General features: G+C 40.5%; 3 protein-coding genes across 7 annotated transcripts; 2 read left to right on the forward strand and 1 right to left on the reverse strand.

The window, feature by feature from the left end:
• The first annotated feature begins 986 nt into the window (after positions 1-986).
• Positions 987-7,344, forward strand: slc37a4a (solute carrier family 37 member 4a). Of its 5 annotated transcripts, XM_018748522.2 has the most exons (11): positions 987-1,043; positions 2,037-2,280; positions 2,574-2,744; positions 2,981-3,213; positions 3,816-4,059; positions 4,554-4,712; positions 5,025-5,110; positions 5,437-5,550; positions 5,746-5,811; positions 6,134-6,272; positions 7,028-7,344. In XM_018748522.2, the coding sequence occupies exons 3-11, from the start codon at positions 2,597-2,599 to the stop codon at positions 7,192-7,194; spliced, it is 1,356 nt and encodes a 451-aa protein (XP_018604038.2). In that variant the 5' UTR covers positions 987-1,043; positions 2,037-2,280; positions 2,574-2,596; the 3' UTR covers positions 7,195-7,344. The 5 variants fall into 5 exon arrangements, with proteins under 5 accessions (XP_018604038.2, XP_018604034.2, XP_018604037.2 ...); XM_018748518.2 differs by lacking the exon at positions 5,746-5,811; XM_018748521.2 differs by lacking the exons at positions 987-1,043; positions 5,746-5,811 and adding an exon at positions 1,083-1,553.
• Positions 7,345-8,780: 1,436 nt separating this feature from the next.
• Positions 8,781-10,696, reverse strand: trappc4 (trafficking protein particle complex subunit 4). The gene is made up of 5 exons (XM_018748527.2): positions 10,505-10,696; positions 10,218-10,392; positions 9,555-9,658; positions 9,333-9,459; positions 8,781-9,211 (listed from the first exon to the last, which is right to left on the reverse strand). Exons 1-5 carry the CDS (start codon positions 10,677-10,679, stop codon positions 9,133-9,135), a joined length of 660 nt encoding a protein of 219 aa, XP_018604043.1. The 5' UTR covers positions 10,680-10,696; the 3' UTR covers positions 8,781-9,132.
• A 224-nt stretch (positions 10,697-10,920) lies between these two features.
• Positions 10,921-13,281, forward strand: LOC108932155 (40S ribosomal protein S25-like). The gene is made up of 5 exons (XM_018748375.2): positions 10,921-10,999; positions 11,707-11,799; positions 11,909-12,092; positions 12,791-12,889; positions 13,203-13,281. The coding sequence occupies exons 1-4, from the start codon at positions 10,997-10,999 to the stop codon at positions 12,883-12,885; spliced, it is 375 nt and encodes a 124-aa protein (XP_018603891.1). The 5' UTR covers positions 10,921-10,996; the 3' UTR covers positions 12,886-12,889; positions 13,203-13,281.
• The last annotated feature ends 2,000 nt before the right edge of the window (positions 13,282-15,281 follow it).

Here is a 15,281-nt window from a genome sequence, read left to right on the forward strand (position 1 = left end):
CCTTGAGCAAAGTACTTACACTAAAATTGCTCAACTAAAAATACCCAGCTGTATAAATGGATAAATAATTGTAACCTTAACACTCTAAGTCGCTTCAAAGCGTCCGAGTACACGCATGCGCAGCTATTCGGACTGGTAGTTAAATTATTGATTCTACCTCCATTTAAAATGATTTTCTATCTTCTGTCTACTTTTCTATTAACTTTGAAAACATGTTTGTTTTACCATACAGAAAATAGTAACATGCTGGGAATCCACACACCCAAAAAATGTACTCCAGTCCATTTAGTCAGTGTCGTGCTGCCGACATGACAAAAACAAATTATGCAAAAATGAAAATGAAAACATGCAAAACTACACAAAGAACATCAGCAAAACCGACAAACTTAAAAGTTGTGCAAAAACAACTGACGAAAGCCGTGCTTCCTTTTATTTTTTAAGCGGTATCTTTAACAAATTCAATTGCACAGAAAAAAAAATGGCGAGAAAATGTACATATAACTGACTTAATGAAATAAAAATATTGAAATTAAATCCGATCGGCAGTGTGAACCAGAAAAAGATAAATCAATGGGGTACATTTTCATTTCGCCTAATTCTATTGCGGCATGCGACTAAAACTATTATCTTTTCAACAACAGCTATCTAGAGATGATAAGCTCTGTTTTCGTATATCTGCCAAATAGCGTACAGTGTTTTATGAAATACAATATATGTACAGATAAATACAATACAGAAAACCGAAAAAAAAGACTCTTCAATGACAAGTGCGGTGCAAATCAATCTCAGAAAGGTAGACGGCGCAAGCGCCTCTGCTTCTCGCTGAAGAACTGGAAGGCAGGAGTCACAAAATTGACAGTTGTTTTACCGAATAAAAGAGTAGCTTTGTGGGCGGTGCCAGTCCAATAGTGGCCACTCGGGAACTAATCATACAGCGGCACTAAGATTGACGGCAGTTTGGTCCAATCATCGTGAAGTTTCCTGAATCTTAAGCTGTCGCGTGGCGCTACACTAATATATAAGCCGGGAACAGGCACTGAGAGGTAAAAATGCCGCATTAAATTTGTGAGATGTTCTTCCGTTATAAGTGTAGAATGCTTTTAAGTAGCAGGCGTCACGGCCCTTTTTCTAGACCACGTATTTATTCTGAATATTAGGTTTTATTTTTCTTGTCTCAATGTGAAATGATTTCCGCAAGGTCGTGGCTGTGAAACAACGCAGTAAAACTGATTTGTTTTCTTAACAGCGACGACGTGGTGTAAAACTGATCAATCATTAACGCGTCATCAATCGCGGAATCTTCTCGTCGGAGTCTCCGCGGGTGATGAAATATAATTTTACTACTACTAGTACCCTGCAGTAACCTTCGGTGACGCTGCCAAGCACCACAAATCGGTAGTTAATAATGCATAAATCTGGAACTGTAAAACACAGAATTAGTAATGCAACAGTGTGAAAGAGCCGAGATTTCAAAAGGATTATGCGATAAATCTCCAAAGTTTTTATGCAGCTCAGCACGCCGAGTATCTTACAATAAAAGTTGACCAGTAGAGGTCAGTGGTACTGATGGCCCCCGAGATACGTCGCTGCGGTTAAGATCCAACTTTTATTCCGTTAATACTCGCGTTGTCCAGCAGAGACCATCTCATCTGTATGCTATCTTGCTTTATTTTAATAGGAATTAACTTTTATCCTTTTAAATAATATGATGGACTTCTAAATCACGAAAAAGTACCTCAGGTCCCAGATTCAGGGATTCCGATATAAAATCATTCAGTTTGAGAGGAACTGCATTGCTATATAACATGGAGGAATCTAAAGATGATTTTGTTGATAAATTTCTCCCCAGTCAAAACATCCATTCCTGTTACTAAACCCTGCATTTGTTTCTCCGCAACAGTATTTTCTCGAACGAAAATCACTTATGAATCGTTCCCCTGAGTCAATGTGAGCCATACTCACATATGCAGTTTGTCTTAATTCTTTTGTTTCACACATGATGGGTGTGGGATTTTGTAATATTTATTGTCTTCCAGGCTTTCCGCTGAGCTGCCCCATGTCTGCCGGAGGTCCCTGTCACCATTGGACTCCCCACTGAATCATTAACTGGACAGGTGGAGGAAACACCTCAATAACATCTAAAGAGCAAACAGCTGCACGCAAGCAGCAAAACACAGGAGCGGAATTAGGGTGGGAGAAATCTGAGGAGAGCACCAGAGAAGAATTGGAATTACACCCCTGCGAATCCTCCCTGGAGATCAGATCCTGTCTAAAGACAAGGTCATTTGCCCTGCTAAACCCTACTCTGTTGGCTTTCTGGCTGGGTGCCCCCGAAAGCATGGCAGATACGGGGAGTACACTTTGAGTGATAAGGTTGACCATTAACCCCTGCACTGATTGCGTCAGTGTTTCTCATGTAACCGGCTCAGCGTTACGTGCGGGATCCTGACACAAAGTTCAGCTGCTAATCCCTCTGTTTGCAGCAAGTGGAGATACTGTTTTTTGTCTTCCGGTGTTTTGTTTCTTTGCCGCACTGATTGTCTCTTGTTCTTTTCCCTTCTTTCTCCTCAAAGTGTGCTTGCAACGGGCAGCCGACATGGTTGCCGCCGGTTATGGATACTACCGCACCAGTATCTTTCTGGCTATGTTTGTGGGGTACACTTTGTACTACTTCAACAGGAAGACCTTCTCCTTTGTGATGCCTTCTGTGATGCAGGAGATCAAACTGGACAAGGATGACTTGGGTTAGTGTGACTGAAGAATAGGGAGTATGTTAATATTATAATGTAAACTTTTGAATGTTTCTCTGTTATTTTGCTTCAAACCTTATTTTAAAGTTTGTAGCACATGTTGTCAGATCTGTGGAACCCATATGTGTGTCCAGTTGTTCAAGACCTAAAGCTGTTCTGCAGTTCCTGACCTGATTTGAGACACCTTGGACGAAACCCTCATTGGTACTCCTGGTACTCCCGCTACTCAGGTCTAATCACCAGCAGCCAGTCTCTGGCGTACGCTATCAGCAAGTTCATCAGCGGCGTTCTCTCAGACCAGATCAGTGCCCGCTGGCTTTTCTCCATCGGCCTCTTTATGGTGGGCGCCATCAACGTGGTGTTCTCGTGGTCTTCCACTGTGGCCGTCTTTGCAGGGCTTTGGTTCCTGAATGGACTTGGTCAGGGCCTGGGCTGGCCCCCTTGTGGGAAGGTGCTGCGCAAGGTAGGCTTCACTATGGCTGAAACTGGGCCAGTGGTCAGTGTGGTTGGTTAGTTTATAAGTTGAGCTCCACAAAGGCTACCAGAATGTACTGCTGGCCAGATGAAAAAACACAAACCATACCCAAGTGGCCAGAAGTACAATTTATATACCTTACTTTTATGTGTATGGCCAGTAATAACCAGTGTGGAGGCTAGCAGTGCACAATCACTAAAATAGAACACTCTTATTCAGTACCCATTGCTTTTTATGGGTGGCCAGAATGTTACATGACTGAAATTACAAGTTACCCGTGGTCATTCAGTGGTAACCATATTCTTTATCACTCTGTTGAAATGGGGGCTCTATAAAAGTACATTGAACTAAATATGATCCCAGAGGTAGAACATTTTAAGTTCTGTCACATCCTCACAGACCACTTGTAGCAGGGTGAGGGCTTGGGTTTGACTATCTTTGAATATCCAAAAATGTATGTTTTTGTTTTGTTACTGGAACACTTGTACCATGCTATTTGAACCTTGGGTATTAAAATCTATTCCAGTACAAATTGTTGTGGTTCTCTTCTCCCACTAAATCCCCTACCACTTTCCTCTGTTCCTCCACAGTGGTTTGAGCCATCCCAGTTTGGCACGTGGTGGGCCGTGTTATCCTGCAGCATGAATCTGGCCGGTGGCCTGGGCCCCATCATCGCCACAGTGATGGCCCACAACTACAGCTGGAGAACCACCCTTTCTATCTCAGGCCTGACCTGTGTGCTCATGGCTGCTGTCTGCCTGCTGCTCATCAAGAATGAGCCTAGTGATGTGGGCTTGCCTAATATTGAACCTGGGACCAAGAAAAATAAAAGAGGCGAGTCGGAGCATCTGGTCATCTATTAATGAGCAGGGCATTAGTAATTTCATGTTATACGCTGTCAACATGAGGTCCTTATTATGTACTGTAGTTTGGTATTTTTCTTTGAGAAATCACGTGAGATGTGCAACAGGCGTATTTAGTGATTGTTGTCACCCCAACCAAACCAGTGACTTACTTTGACTAAAGTTCTCTATATAACACCCTGGTCAGACTTGATGGGTTTTTTAATGATAGCCAACAGCTGAGTAGACTGTCCCTTACTTTTCATCCATAATTATCTCACTTGTTGCAACACAAGTAGAACTCAGTATCAGGTATTAGCTATACTGGACTCTGCCTTATTCATCATACAAGGTCAGCAATATTCTGTGGAGATGTATTCTGAACCTTCACACACATGCCTGTGAACTTGCCTGCACAAGGTCATGGTTTGGAGTAGCACACTAACACCTCCTGACCCCCCCCCCCATTTTCCTCTCTCCCTTCAGATGCCACCAGTGATGAAAGTACCTTGAAGGAGTTCCTCCTGTCCCCTTACCTGTGGCTCCTGTCACTCTGCTATTTGGTTGTTTTTGGGGTGAAGACAGCGTGCACAGACTGGGGACAGCTCTTCCTTATCCAGGACAAGGGCCAGTCAGCACTCATGGGTTAAGTTACAGTATTATCACTTGCTTCAGAGATAGATCATAGACTTATTAGTAGAAGACAAAATAACCATGCGTTTTTTTTATACAGTCTTTGACCTGATTACCTTAAACTGTTACTGCACATGAGCAGAAGGTAAATTAACAATTCATATTTACAGTACTTTGAAAATGTATTAACACCATGCAGATTTATTCCAATGTTGTTGGGTTACAAAAGTTACATTGGTCTCTCTTGCACCTGGAGGGCCTGCGTCACTTCTTGGGTGTTACATTGTGCCCCTTTGTGTGTTTAACTTTAGGTGTCTTCCACAGGTAGCTCCTACATGAGTGCCCTGGAGATTGGTGGGCTACTGGGCAGCCTTGCAGCAGGGTATCTGTCAGACAGGGCTGTGGCTCAGGTGAGTGGGGGCAGGTTGTTCCACAAATAGCTTGACCAAGGTTTCATCACAAAGCACAATATTATTAACCTTAATTGTAGCAATTTTATGTTTGTAAACATGGCCATGTTTTTAATGAAAATAGTTGATGGAAAGTACCTCACTAAAGGGTACAACAGCAGACACTCTGCTGACAGAATGAATAACCTTTTAGTCCAGGTCTGGGAACACCAGGTATTAGCTGACATATCGACTACCTAACAACTAAGGTTATCTTATGTTTAACTCTTAAATACAAATTCCTAATGTGGGGTTTTTTTGTTCCCCTGGTGACGTCTTTTTGTTAGCAAGGTCTGCGCAGCCATGGAAACCCCCGTCACGGCCTGCTGCTCTCCATGATGGCTGGGATGTTTGTGTCCATGTATCTCTTCCGGGTCACAGTGACACCAGAGAGCCCCAAAGTAAGGCGAAACTATAGGACGGACCTCCTGTCCTGCTCCTATTGCACAATAAATAAGTCGGACTGATAATGAGTATTTTGTAAAGATTCATGGGGTGTTCTTATCTACACCTCATATTCATAATCACAGTGCAACGGATGACGTTTTGTTTTCATTGTTTGTTCACTGAACGTGTGTATTTCTCGGACTCTGCAGGAACCTGCTTTCTGGGTGGTGGCTCTTCATCCTCTTTCTGTCCTCACTGGTCTATCGGAACAAGAGGTTTCAGAAAAACCTTGGTTCTGTTTCCCCTACCCTTTCTCATCTTCTGTTTCTTTACTAATTCCTGTCCTCTGTTCATCTCCCTCCAAACGTAGTTGGGACAAGTATAAAGTAGTACCACATTAACAAATAAAATTCAGTGTGACGTAAATGCAGTGCATTTCCTTTCTGAGTTCAGTTCATACTGGATTTTGAAATGACCTGTTTTTTTTCATAATATATTACACTGTGAAATGTTTTGCGCATCTTTGTCAGAATGATTGTATGCTCACAGATATGCTCCACCTAATCAATTGTTTTTTTTTTTCTTTCTCTGGCCTAGATTTGGATTCTGTCTTTAGGGACAGTTTTTGGCTTCTCATCTTATGGACCGATTGCCTTATTTGGGGTTTTAGCCAACGAGAGCGCACCTTCCAACTACTGCGGGATGTCTCATGCTGTTGTAGCTTTGATGGCCAATGGTAAGATCCAATTTGCATTGCAATGTTTTCATATGTATTTTTAATAATATAAAAAGACACTACATTAAACATGATTCCAGTACACATGGATTATGTGCACACTGGCTTCTCACCTAATAAACACAATATGACCTGGAAGTCTGCATAAGCCCAAAGTCACTTTTTACGCTATTTTATAATGAAACCTTAGTTATAAGGTTCCCTTGATTGAGCCATGGATTAGGTTCTGTTAAAACATCAGATAAATTCTTAATAAATTAAGAAACCCTCTCTAAGACTTTCATTTTATTGAATCTATTAAACAATCTGAAAGTCGAGCTCATTTAAAATTGCTGAAAACAAAAATATATTTGCCCAAACTCCTATTCAGCACAACTGTTGACAGACTGATCCATAAACATGTGCAACATTCTTGTCTTATTGATCACTTACGCTCTAACACTACAGCCAGGGTGTAAACACTGGAAGTAAATTGAATCAAGTTGGTTTGACAATCCTGTCACTTTGAAGTGTTTCACTGCCATCTATTGAGTGGGTATGAAAATGCAGATCTGTCTCTACTGCAGACAAGGCAATTTAAATTAACGGGAAAATGTCATCTTTGGAAAATTTTTAACTCAAGCGTCAATAAAGCAGAGCTAATGTAGCTGAACTTGCACAGAATATTGTGCGCTATACTGTTCTCGCATTAGAGATGAAAACTTGGTTGGTCAGAAGTTGGTCAAAGGGTGCTTCACTTGAACTGTTTATTTTAGTTGGTGGATTCCTTTCCGGGCTGCCGTTCAGCACCATCGCTAAGCACTACAGCTGGAACACAGCCTTCTGGGTAGCAGAGGTAACCTGTGCTGGAACGACCATCTGCTTTTTCATGCTGCGTAACATCCGTACCAAGATGGGCCATGTGCCCAAAAAGGCTGAATGAAGATCGTGTCAACAAAGCCCTGCGCTGAGTCATTGGGCTGTCACTGAGTCTCATCCCCACCCGTTAAACCAAACCGAACTCTTACACTGTGTATTTTCATGATTTGGTATCCACGGTTTAATTATCCCCCCCACTATAAGGAGGTTTTTATTGTGACACCTATTTTCTTTTGAAAATGTTCTATATAATGCTCCTTGAAATGTGAAAATGGGAGTCACACTGAAAATTTTCAATAATGAGAAAATCCTTAAATCTGTATATTCTTTTTTTTTTTTTTTTTTTAAAAATTTTTTTTTTAGAAAAGTTTTTTTTTTTTTTTTTTTTTTTTTTTTCGTAATGTTAAACCTCTGAGGTTTAGCAAAGTAGATTGTAGTTTTATTTATAGATGAAAATGATTTAGAATTGATAACTTTAAATATAGAGAAATACATAGCAGGGGGACTCTGGTATAGAAATATGGTCCATTATTTTTATAAGCCTAAAAGGTTTGTCACTACTTGCACATACCTCATCCAGCACTGTAGGTACTGTCACCTCTAGAGGTTTTTAATGTGGTTGATTTGTCTTGATAATGCTTGAGTTTCTGAAATAAGTTAATAAATTTAAAGCCACAAGATTCTTACATTAAAACTTTAAAACCGTGGTTTAGTCTTTAGGTAATAAATTAGTTACTGCCTTTGTTTTGTATAGTCTGTCTAGGTGTAATGCATATTAATTATTCCTATACAGTGGGTGCTCTGAAAAAGTGATAAGCTTGGTACGCTAAGGTCATCGACGATAAATATAAGCCAGACCAACAAGATATTCAGAGTTGGTTTGACTGGCACAAAGTTTTTAAAATGAAGTATTTTGTCACTCAAGTATTAACATGGCAATGAGTGTTACAGGTTTCATTGTTGGTTTTCAATGGAATTGTACTCTACTTGATGTCACTGTATTCATGAATGATTAATGAATTAATCACATATATTGTAGGCTTGATGGGATCACTCAGAAATTAACTTAAGTGCCATTGAGCATCTATCCTTTTTTGTTTGTTAGTTAATTTGCATCATGACCAGAATAGGGAATACTGATTAAATAAATATTGCTGTAATTCTATAGATTAAATAATTTGGAGTACCAAGTTTAGTTATCACTTTCAGTCCAGTTGAGACAGGAGTAGATGCTGAAAGTGAAAGCATTGTTACCTTTGTCATCTTAGTCAAGGGAAACCTGGATGTACTATTCCACCCCTTTTATTGTGATTAGTTATTGCAATGATCTACATAAGAGCTGTGATTACTGTAGTTAATACTCTAAACTGGAATTCCATAGTCACTGTATCAGTCAGCTCTATTTCAGTTATTCAGGAACAATGGTTTAAAATACATATACTTAAACATGTATTTTGATTGTACACTACAATGTGAAATACATATGCAACAATAAATTCACACTAAGATTACATCCTCTGACAATGTTTAAATACAAACTCAATGCTAAATGGGTTGGTGTTATGTTTTCATTACCATTTACTACAAAACTATGCACAGGCTGAGTGTCCACAGATTTCACTGTCAGTACTTCACAGCAGAACAATGGGGTGGTGCACACATTTATTTATATTATGTACAAATATTATGAATATACCACAAGTAATATTTACAATATTCCTCTAACCAGGGGCTTCTTTTCAAAGGTCTGACATTTATATCCTCATGAGAGAATATTGCACTTTAACAGAATAACTAAAATAACAAATGTTGATTCATTAAACACTTTATCTGGCCGTGTTTCTGCTGAAACCATTTTTCCTGTTTTATTGAAAGCACCAAAAAATGGCTAAGAATAAACATTGCAGACAGGTCCCATCCATCTGTCACTTGCAGACATGTCCCAGGTCTAAACTTGCACATGTTGGACAGCAGCACTCTGCCTCGTAAGCCCTCCTAGAATTCAAGAACCAGGTCCAAAGGTGCCGGCTTTTTCTGCTATCTCCAGTGCACTTTTGAGATTCTGGTCAAAAAGCTCACACCTGGGGAAAAAAAAAAACATTTGCTCACCCTCAGGCATATCCCCCAAAATAGTTTGTCAAACACAGTAACTTGACCAAAAAATAAAGCCATCAGCAAACAAAAGACCGGGTACCAGGCTACCTGATCGGCATCTCCAGCGAGTAGAAGGGGTTCTTGAGAGCATAGTCAGAGTAGATCTCGTAGATCTTCCGAAGGAGAGCATCAATGCCTGCCTGTCGAGGATCTGCCAACACAATGAACTTTATACCTAGAAAATGGTGAAGAATACCAACAATAAATAGACCTTTCAAAACATAACAAGTGATGCCAATTTCCACTTTTCAAGGACAAATGCCGCCTCACCTGTGAGAGTCTGAAAGCAGTGCAGCTTAAAAGTATCAGTCTCCAGCATTTCAATACCTGAACTCCCAACTTCTGGGGACAACTGAGAGCCAATCGCAAATAATCTAGAGAGAAAGACATGGCAGAATGTTGAGGTACTCATATAACGGAAGTGGTTTCCACTCTTACATTTGCATTACATCACATTATTTATCATCATATCCTTGCTAAAACGCAGCCATTCATTACTGTCCGCTCTAGAGGACCTATACTTAAGTATCTACCAAAGTGCATGAGATACAATTTTAACGGTGAGTCCTAATGCGCCTTGTAGAGGACTTTCTGCTCTTTTAAATGATACGTTTGCCATGGGGATCAAACAACTCCGAGAAATATGTACAAAAGCTTTTTTGCAGTCTTTGTAGGATACAATCATTCCTTCTGAGCTTCTTATCCAATATGACTAACTCATACAGCTGAGTATTTTACAGGAGCTTTTCAGGGTAAGTGCCCTGCTCGGGAGTGGGCGTGGCACTCAAACCCACAACCTTCAGGTTTCAAGTCCATGTCCTTAACCACGCCGCCTCCTGCTGGCCCCTACGGCAACTGCGAGCCTCAGCTTGGCCGAAGTCCCACTTTGGGGGGATGGCGCCGCTGCAGAGCGGTGGGACGCGGTGCACGTACGAGTGGAACATAGAAGCCAACATGAGCTTCTCGTTGGAGGTGAGACGAGCCCTGCCGAAGCGGATCGACACCGGGTAGTTGGCAGAGTCTTTCAGGAACTCCAGTATCTCCTTCCCGTCGCCCGTGGACCTGCCGTTCACATCGACGCCATTAATAGACAACACTGCGTGGCCCACTGAAGAGAAGAAGAGGTTGAATCATTAAGAATCATAACCTACAATATTGACAAAATGCTGAGGCGAGGCGAAGCCTGGGGAGCGCGAGCGCGAGGCGCTCGGCCCACTCACCCCGGATACCGTCGCGCTGACCAAAAGACACTATTACTTTCTCGTCGTGGACTTTCAGCACCAAATCCAGAGGAAAGCTAAACGTTTTCTCCACTTCCGCCCTCGGAACATAGTTGTCATACTGGTAAATGAGGCCGCCGGCTTTGTTAACAACATACACACTGAATATCGCCATATTTACCCAGGAACCGCTGCAAGATGTTCACGTGACCTGCAAGGACAGCGATGGCATTATAAAGAAGTAGAAATTAATCTGTGTATTATACGAATGTAGTGCATAATTGCTTTTTTAAATTAGATTTTTTACAGTTCCAGAAATGTGCATTTTGCACATGATTTTTTAAATTGGTTTTTGTCGTTTCTCAAAGTCAGTGGTTCGAACTCAAAGTCCCACAGGCCTTTGCTCCCGAGGACCCGGATGGATGGTTGGCCTAAGGCGCGTGTGCACGGTTTCCCCTTCCTTTCTGTCCGACATCTTGAAGCGACGGCAACATGGTGAGCGGTCTGGACTGAAGTATGATTAAATAGAACAGAATAAAGCCGGTTTTCCCCATTAACTAGTGAAAATATGTAGGGGTCTGATAAAGTGTCGTCTCTCGTACTGTGGAAGTTGTTTTGAGTGGGGGATTAAAGCCAGGCTTGGCATGTGCGAACGGCCGCATGCTGCGCTCCCTGCAGCCAGGCAGGACGCGCGTTCTGCCGTTGGCCGGTTTTTCAGTCACTCAGTGTCGCTAGCAGAATGCTTTCATTAGTTTAACACAAGTTTTATTAGCTCCACTAAGGTAATTTGTTGTTTAATTAGATAAATGGCATGTATTATTTCAGATGGTTATGAAATTAAAAGCGTGGCTGCCGGCGTAGGTGGGCATCTATGGCAGCGAGCGTGCTCAAGTCAAGAGAGTTAATCAGTCTGACTCAAGACTGACTGACTGAGCCCCATTGATTTATACACTAAACTTGCAGACGCGCTTTTCCATCTTACAGTTCATGAAATACAAAATTGCATTCCGCAACAGACGAAGAACTTTTTCGATACCGACCCGTATATGTTAAGTGGAAAATAAAAATTAAATTTTATTACTTTAACAAATGTTACTGATGCTTCCAGTGTTAGTATTTGTTGTATTTACCTGATAATTGGTAAGAAGACACATGAATAGTTACCTGGCTAATAAAAGGCTTGTCTTGAATGATGTGTCCAGCCTCCTAAGGATGACAAGAAGAAGAAGGACTCTGCAAAGTCCAAGAAGGACAAGGATCCAGTCAATAAGTCTGGAGGCAAAGCCAAGAAGAAGGTATGTCCACTATTGGTCTGACTTGTGTTGCAAGTAGGAGTTCACACCCCTTGATGATATGGTTATGCTGTCTTTTCCTTATAACTGATCCATTTCCTTTCCTGAGCAGAAGTGGTCCAAAGGGAAAGTGAGGGACAAGCTCAACAACCTGGTCCTATTTGACAAGGCCACATATGACAAACTGTACAAGGAGGTCCCCAACTACAAGCTCATCACACCAGCCGTCGTCTCCGAAAGGCTAAAGATCCGGGGTTCCCTGGCCAGGGCTGCTCTTCAGGAATTACTCGGCAAAGGTAGCACTGTGGTGTTACACCTCCATGCTGTTTCTCTATCTGTAACATTAGTCTTCTCTCTGTCCATGAGGTCTGGACTAAATTGTGTGCAGGATGTTTACTAAAAGTTGAAGTGGCTGTAAATTGTGGTGTTTTGCACATTATACATAATCACTCTTATTAATTTGTCCGACAGCTTACAGTGCTAGAGAGCTCTACACTAAGCTTTTCAGTTATCCCATCCCCACAACAGAGAAATTTAATCCATATACACACACTTAGAGACATCTGAGTTCACCAGTTTGCCTGAAAACCATGTCTTTGGACCGTGAGAGGAAACCCAAGTGAACATGGGGAGGGCATGCAAACTACCTGCAGACAGAGCTGGTTTAGAACCCACAGTGCAGGAGCTGTGAGGCACTACAGCTACCCACTGTGCCACCCATATGCATCATTAGTATACTTCAGTAAAAGATTCTTGGCAAATGAGTCCAAAACAAATTTATTTAATCAGGTTAACTGTACTGTATTGAAAGATGTACGTTCCAGTTTTTTCCGCAATGTTATCACAATAAAACGAATACATTTGTTTTGGGTACAGGTTTTGTCATGCACTATAGCATTTGCACTGTCTCAATGCATATATGAAAGTGTTGATACATAAAGGCAGTGCAGAATACAGATAGCAGCACTAAACTTGCATGGTTTCTTTTATCAAGGTATGATCAAACTGGTGTCCAAGCACAGAGCACAGTTGATCTACACAAGAAACACCAAAGGTGGAGATGAAGCTGTAACTGACAAGGATGCATAAACAGGTGGGTGTAAGAGTACTTGTCATTTCTGTCGCTGTTGTCAATCGACTCACCTGATCAGATGGTCATACAGACCATGCATCTTATAGCTGGTACCTAGTTTGTGTATTCAGTTAAGTATACATGCACCCTGAAGTTTGCTAGTTCATGTCGCAGTTGCAGCTCTCAAAATTGCAAAGTTAATTTGCTGTACTGCACTGAATCTTTGAAAGTTGCATTGGAGCATGTTGATAAAAAGAATAGCAGCCATAATGTTTGCTATGGTGATAATGAGCTTCATCAAAAACCATTAAAAGCTTATGTTTCTTACTTTCAGATGATCCTGTTTTGATTCCTGCGGAGATCAGTTGAGTTTGTACAAATTTAAAAGAAAATAAAGTTTGGAAACATCATGAGTTATGTTTCTTGTTTTGAAGTTCTGCAGCTCCTATGATGATTTTAAAGCATTTAAATGCCTTAAAACATTCCTGGATTTTGAGTGAATATTAATATTCCCCTTTTTGTACATACAGCTTTCTACATTGAATACGAATACATATACTCCCAAAAGCTTGTTAATGCTTTATTGCTACCCAGTATCATGGCAAAATTATCTTCAATCTATCACACCTTTTAAGATTTATGCTGATGAATGGCCCATTTAAAATGCTTTTACTTACATTAGTGCTCTTGATGAAGTTTACTAGCCTCTTTAATGCAGAGTAAGCAGATTTAAATGTATGAATGGTGATGATGTCACTCCAGTTAACTAATGTTGGAGGAATGAAACAAAATTGAAAGCTTGACTGCAATCTAGTCTGGCAATCTGTAACAAGGATGGTTTATATACCATACACGTGGCCTTCAAGACAGAGTATAGTGCTCTTTGACCTGATGCGGTTGTCCTGGTGGTCTCCCATTTATGAAGTCCCAATTTCAGGGGAACAAACTGGAGAGTCATGGGTCATTTTGTGTATGAATGTTACACTGTGATGTTTGTGTTTGAAATGCTGGTCAGGGCTTTTCACAGCATCCATTTAAACCACCTCAAATTTGTTGATTTCAGGATGAGTTGATGCCTGGACTTTTAATGAGACCTAACAGGACTTCCTGCTATTTAAGCTGAAATGTTTTTGTTGGAAGGTATCATTGGCTGGATTCACACAGAGATGCACATTTAAGAAAGGAAACACAAATGCTGGTCACACGTTCGTCTTTCTCCTTTCTTCTCAAACGGTTCCCGTTTAAAAATAGACATATGCAGAGCTAACAGTTGTGTCCAAATCATATTTACAGAGCTGAATTAACCACCAAAATGTGTTGGCGGCCTTTACCTGCTGAGTGGTGGAATGATGGCGGCATCCTGCAGGAAAAACAAACCAGTTCATGTTTGGTATATAAACTGCAGGTGTCTGTTTTACATCATCTGATAACAAAACCCTGTCCAACACAAAGCTGATTTAATTGTCAAAAAAACATTCTGCTTAGGGTTACAGAACTGACCCTTTATTTATGGTTTTTAAAAACCTGTTTCAAAGATAGCAGGCGAGTTTGTGTGTTGCCAATTCCCTCAGTTAAACTTGCATGTTTATGATTTGTCTTTTTGGTTTTCAGCCTTGTGAGCATTGTGTTGCAGGGGAATTTTTTCTTAGGCTGTGCTTTTTTTAATTGTTTCTTTATAAAGTAGGAAAATTAAATGTAAATTGCTGTCACCAAAAGACTTGGTGACATGAATACAAAGTAATCATTACTGGTGTGTATTTCACAAGGTTAGACTTCATTTTACCTGGATAATTTTTGCAGGAATGTTGAGAGCAGCCAAGATTATCCAGTAATTCTAGCCTCTTTTCTGTAGGATGTTTTGATTTTATCAGCATTTTTCTTAAGTTTGTGAAATATCTCTTGTAGTTGTGCCATGTAATGAAACAGGGTGTATTTCACTTTAGTAATACTGTTTAATAGTGTGTGCCACTAAAGGATGATCAATAATGGTGTTAGGGAAGCCAGTACAATAAAGTTTTTGTTTATCTTTAATTCCAGGATACAATAAACACAGCGACCATGTTAGTTTCTCAGGCTTTTGGTGCTTCTCTGCCAAACAACTTTAATAAAAACTAATTGTTTTCTCATAACATTAACTACAAGACTGCCTTTAATATTGATCCTTATTCTAACATGGCTACAATCTACAAAAATCAATAGGGAGCGACTTTAAAAGAAAGCAGTGCAGATGCTGAGAAGGCAAAGCTCATTTAAAAAGGGGTAATTTAAGCAATATCAGGGATGTTTGCAATTTACAATGAAGGTAATGCATTTGTTAAAACAGCCTTAACATTGTTAGCGTCTCTTATTAAAAGTTTTTCTTTTATTTTAATACAGGTGACTCACCTATGGCATGACACAAAAGTTACTTAAC

This window comes from Scleropages formosus, chromosome 10 (assembly GCF_900964775.1).
Source record: "Scleropages formosus chromosome 10, fSclFor1.1, whole genome shotgun sequence".
In the NCBI taxonomy this organism is placed as follows: domain Eukaryota; kingdom Metazoa; phylum Chordata; class Actinopteri; order Osteoglossiformes; family Osteoglossidae; genus Scleropages; species Scleropages formosus.

Bases quoted from the DNA above. Each gene is read 5' to 3' on its own strand.
- slc37a4a (XM_018748522.2), top strand. From the start codon at position 2,597: ATGGTTGCCGCCGGTTATGGATACTACCGCACCAGTATCTTTCTGGCT. The intron at 3,214-3,815 runs GTAGGCTTCACT...GTTCCTCCACAG, and splicing joins GTGGGAAGGTGCTGCGCAAG to TGGTTTGAGCCATCCCAGTT. The intron at 5,111-5,436 runs GTGAGTGGGGGC...TCTTTTTGTTAG, and splicing joins CAGACAGGGCTGTGGCTCAG to CAAGGTCTGCGCAGCCATGG.
- LOC108932155 (XM_018748375.2), top strand. The intron at 11,800-11,908 runs GTATGTCCACTA...TTTCCTGAGCAG, and splicing joins GAGGCAAAGCCAAGAAGAAG to AAGTGGTCCAAAGGGAAAGT. The intron at 12,093-12,790 runs GTAGCACTGTGG...TCTTTTATCAAG, and splicing joins TCAGGAATTACTCGGCAAAG to GTATGATCAAACTGGTGTCC.
- trappc4 (XM_018748527.2), bottom strand. From the start codon at position 10,679: ATGGCGATATTCAGTGTGTATGTTGTTAACAAAGCCGGCGGCCTCATT. The intron at 9,659-10,217 runs GTACGTGCACCG...CTTTCTCTCTAG, and splicing joins TTGGCTTCTATGTTCCACTC to ATTATTTGCGATTGGCTCTC. The intron at 9,460-9,554 runs GTGAGGCGGCAT...ACCATTTTCTAG, and splicing joins CTGCTTTCAGACTCTCACAG to GTATAAAGTTCATTGTGTTG.